The sequence below is a fragment of the Aspergillus foveolatus genome (genome assembly GCF_047715535.1).
Source record: "Aspergillus foveolatus strain CBS 279.81 unplaced genomic scaffold BDW70scaffold_242, whole genome shotgun sequence".
Classification (NCBI taxonomy): domain Eukaryota; kingdom Fungi; phylum Ascomycota; class Eurotiomycetes; order Eurotiales; family Aspergillaceae; genus Aspergillus; species Aspergillus foveolatus.
In genome coordinates, this window is record NW_027396306.1 from 4,023 (window position 1) to 6,528 (window position 2,506).

The window sequence follows — 2,506 nt, forward strand, 5'->3', positions numbered from 1 at the left end:
AGATCAAGAGTTTAGAGGCAACGCTATGAATTAGCTTGGTATCACGGCGGGGCCGGTTTCGCCTTTGATACCCAGGTTGTTACCGTGAAGCTAAATCAACATAGACTGAGTCAGTCGTTTTGCAGTATAAGTAGCAGTAAGCCATCCTGATCTCGTAGCTCCATTAAACGCGTGCCCCTGCTGCCGACAACTAAAGCAAGATGTCTGCTAAGCAGCCCACCGTATGCGCCACGCCCGTCGATGGCTCGACGCCCTCGGGCTCCGACACTGAGAGCTTGAGGTCTAAGGGTGCCAGTGAGGGCATGGCGCGGGTGCCCAGCGGCGCCACAGCGCCTCCCCCTATGGCTCCAGCATTGGCAAGCCAGCAGACGCAACGGATGGAGTCAGTTCTTGGTGATGCAATCCTGCGCCTCCTTCGGATCCGCAAAGGAAAGAAGCCGGAGTACGACCTTGATGCGATCGCTACCCAACCGAGCATCTGGGACTCTGAGAATATCGAAGAGTACAAGAGTCTGTTTATCCACCCCAAGTGGGAGAATTGGCGAGCCTTTGACCCCAGCTTTCGATGGACATGGCGTGAGGAGAGGGCCGTGCGCCGTAAGGTCGACTTAAAGATCATGGTCTGGGTTTGCGTGATGTTTGCGGCGCTCAACATTGACCGCAATAACATCTCCAACGCGGTCTCAGACAACATGCTCGATGATCTGGGTCTCTCACAGAGTGATTACAACACAGGCCAAACTATTTCCCGGGTGGGCTTCCTCGTTGCGGAGCTTCCATCACAGATCATCTCGAAGCGAATCGGCCCCGATATCTGGATTCCTATCCAGATCTGCATCTTTAGCATAATCTCGGCCCTGCAGTTCTTTCTCAATGGACGGGCTTCGTTTCTTGCCACTCGTTATCTGATTGCGACGTTCCAGGGCGGGTTCATCCCTGACACTATCCTCTACCTCAGTTATTTCTACACTAGCAGCGCACTTCCCGTCCGGCTGGCCTGGTACTGGATGTCTTCTCAATTGGGTAAGCTTTTTATCTAGTCTGTGGGATCTGGGTGTATTCTTGCTGACGCCACCAGTCGATATTGGCGTCGGATTTGCATCTGTTGGTCTTGTGTCCATGCGCGGTATCCTGGGCTATGCCGGCTGGCGATGGTTGTTCCTGATCCAGTAAGTTACTGTTGTTGTTGTATATTGTTGAGATGATTAACAAATTTGCAGGGGGGCTTTTACCTGTAAGCAAATTCCGAGCTGGCATGGCGCATTCGCTAATTTGTAGTAGTTTCTATCGGCGCTGCCTCGTTTTTCCTCATGCCCCAGTGTCCAGCGAAGACGAAGAGCAAGTGGAATCCAAAGGGCTATTTCACTGAGAAAGAGGAGAAGATCATTGTCAATTCAGGTAAAGCTGCTTAGGTTTATGAACATGTGAATGAACGTGACTAACATTTGCTTCAGTGATTCGCGACGACCCCCAGAAGGGAGGTATGTTCAACCGCCAGGGCCTCTCCGTCCGCCAGATCTGGGAGTGTACCAAAGACTACGATATGTGGCCATTATACGCGCTGGGCCTACTCTTCGGTATTCCTAAGTACCCCGTCAACCAATATCTCACCCTCTCGCTGCGCGAACTGGGCTTCAACGTCATCCAGACCAACCTGCTCTCAATTCCCTGGATCATCGGATCGAGCATCACGATGCTGCTGATCACTGCACTCAGTGAACTGATCAACAACCGAAGCTTCGTATCAATGGCAGAAGACGCCTGGTTGTTGCCCTGCTTTGTGGCCTTGATCGCGCTCCCGGACCCGATAGGCCCATGGGTGTACTTTGCCATCGCCACGGTCTTATTGTCTTTCCCCTACACCCACCCCATCCAAGTCGCCTGGACAAGCCGGAATGCGGGCTCTGTGCAGAACAGAACAGTCTCAGCTTCTCTGTACAACATGTGGGTGCAGGTCAGTGGGATGATTGGCGCGAACATCTATCAATCAAGCGACTCGCCTCGATACTTCAAGGCGAACAAGGGACTGCTCGTCATTTGCATCTGGATGTGTTTGATCCAGTACCCAGGCACATACTTGTACTATCGATGGCGCAATAGCCAGAAAGCTAAGAAATGGGATGCCATGAGCCCCGAAGAGCAGCATCATTATCGACAGACCACGACCGACGAGGGAAACAAGCGGTAGGTTGCTATTGACTGTCCTGGAAATATTTAACTAACTTTTTTGCAGCCTCGATTTCCGCTTTGCTACTTGACGTACACCTTTCGTGGAGTCAGGACTCTTGGCTTTTGGATTATCGAGACGGAACCGTTGGGCATGGGCGGTACCTATACTGTCTGATTCGAGGAGAATTACAGAATTACCCACTAAAATCCTGGTTGCACGAATCGAAGTCTCAAAAGCTTACATGATATTCTCTATCACACAGGATATGATTATAACAGCCCTAAATAAGACTGGAGCCCTAGCTCCAGATCCGTGGCTAGATCATGATCCCAAAAT

General features: G+C 51.3%; 1 protein-coding gene across 1 annotated transcript; it reads left to right on the forward strand.

Annotated features, from left to right (window-relative positions):
• Positions 1 to 200: 200 nt before the first annotated feature.
• Positions 201 to 2,258, forward strand: BDW70DRAFT_165206 (major facilitator superfamily domain-containing protein; the record flags this gene model as incomplete). Its single annotated transcript, XM_073741684.1, has 6 exons — positions 201 to 1,023; positions 1,079 to 1,169; positions 1,221 to 1,234; positions 1,282 to 1,398; positions 1,455 to 2,184; positions 2,234 to 2,258. 6 exons carry the CDS (start codon positions 201 to 203, stop codon positions 2,256 to 2,258), a joined length of 1,800 nt encoding a protein of 599 aa, XP_073590502.1.
• Positions 2,259 to 2,506: the final 248 nt, after the last annotated feature.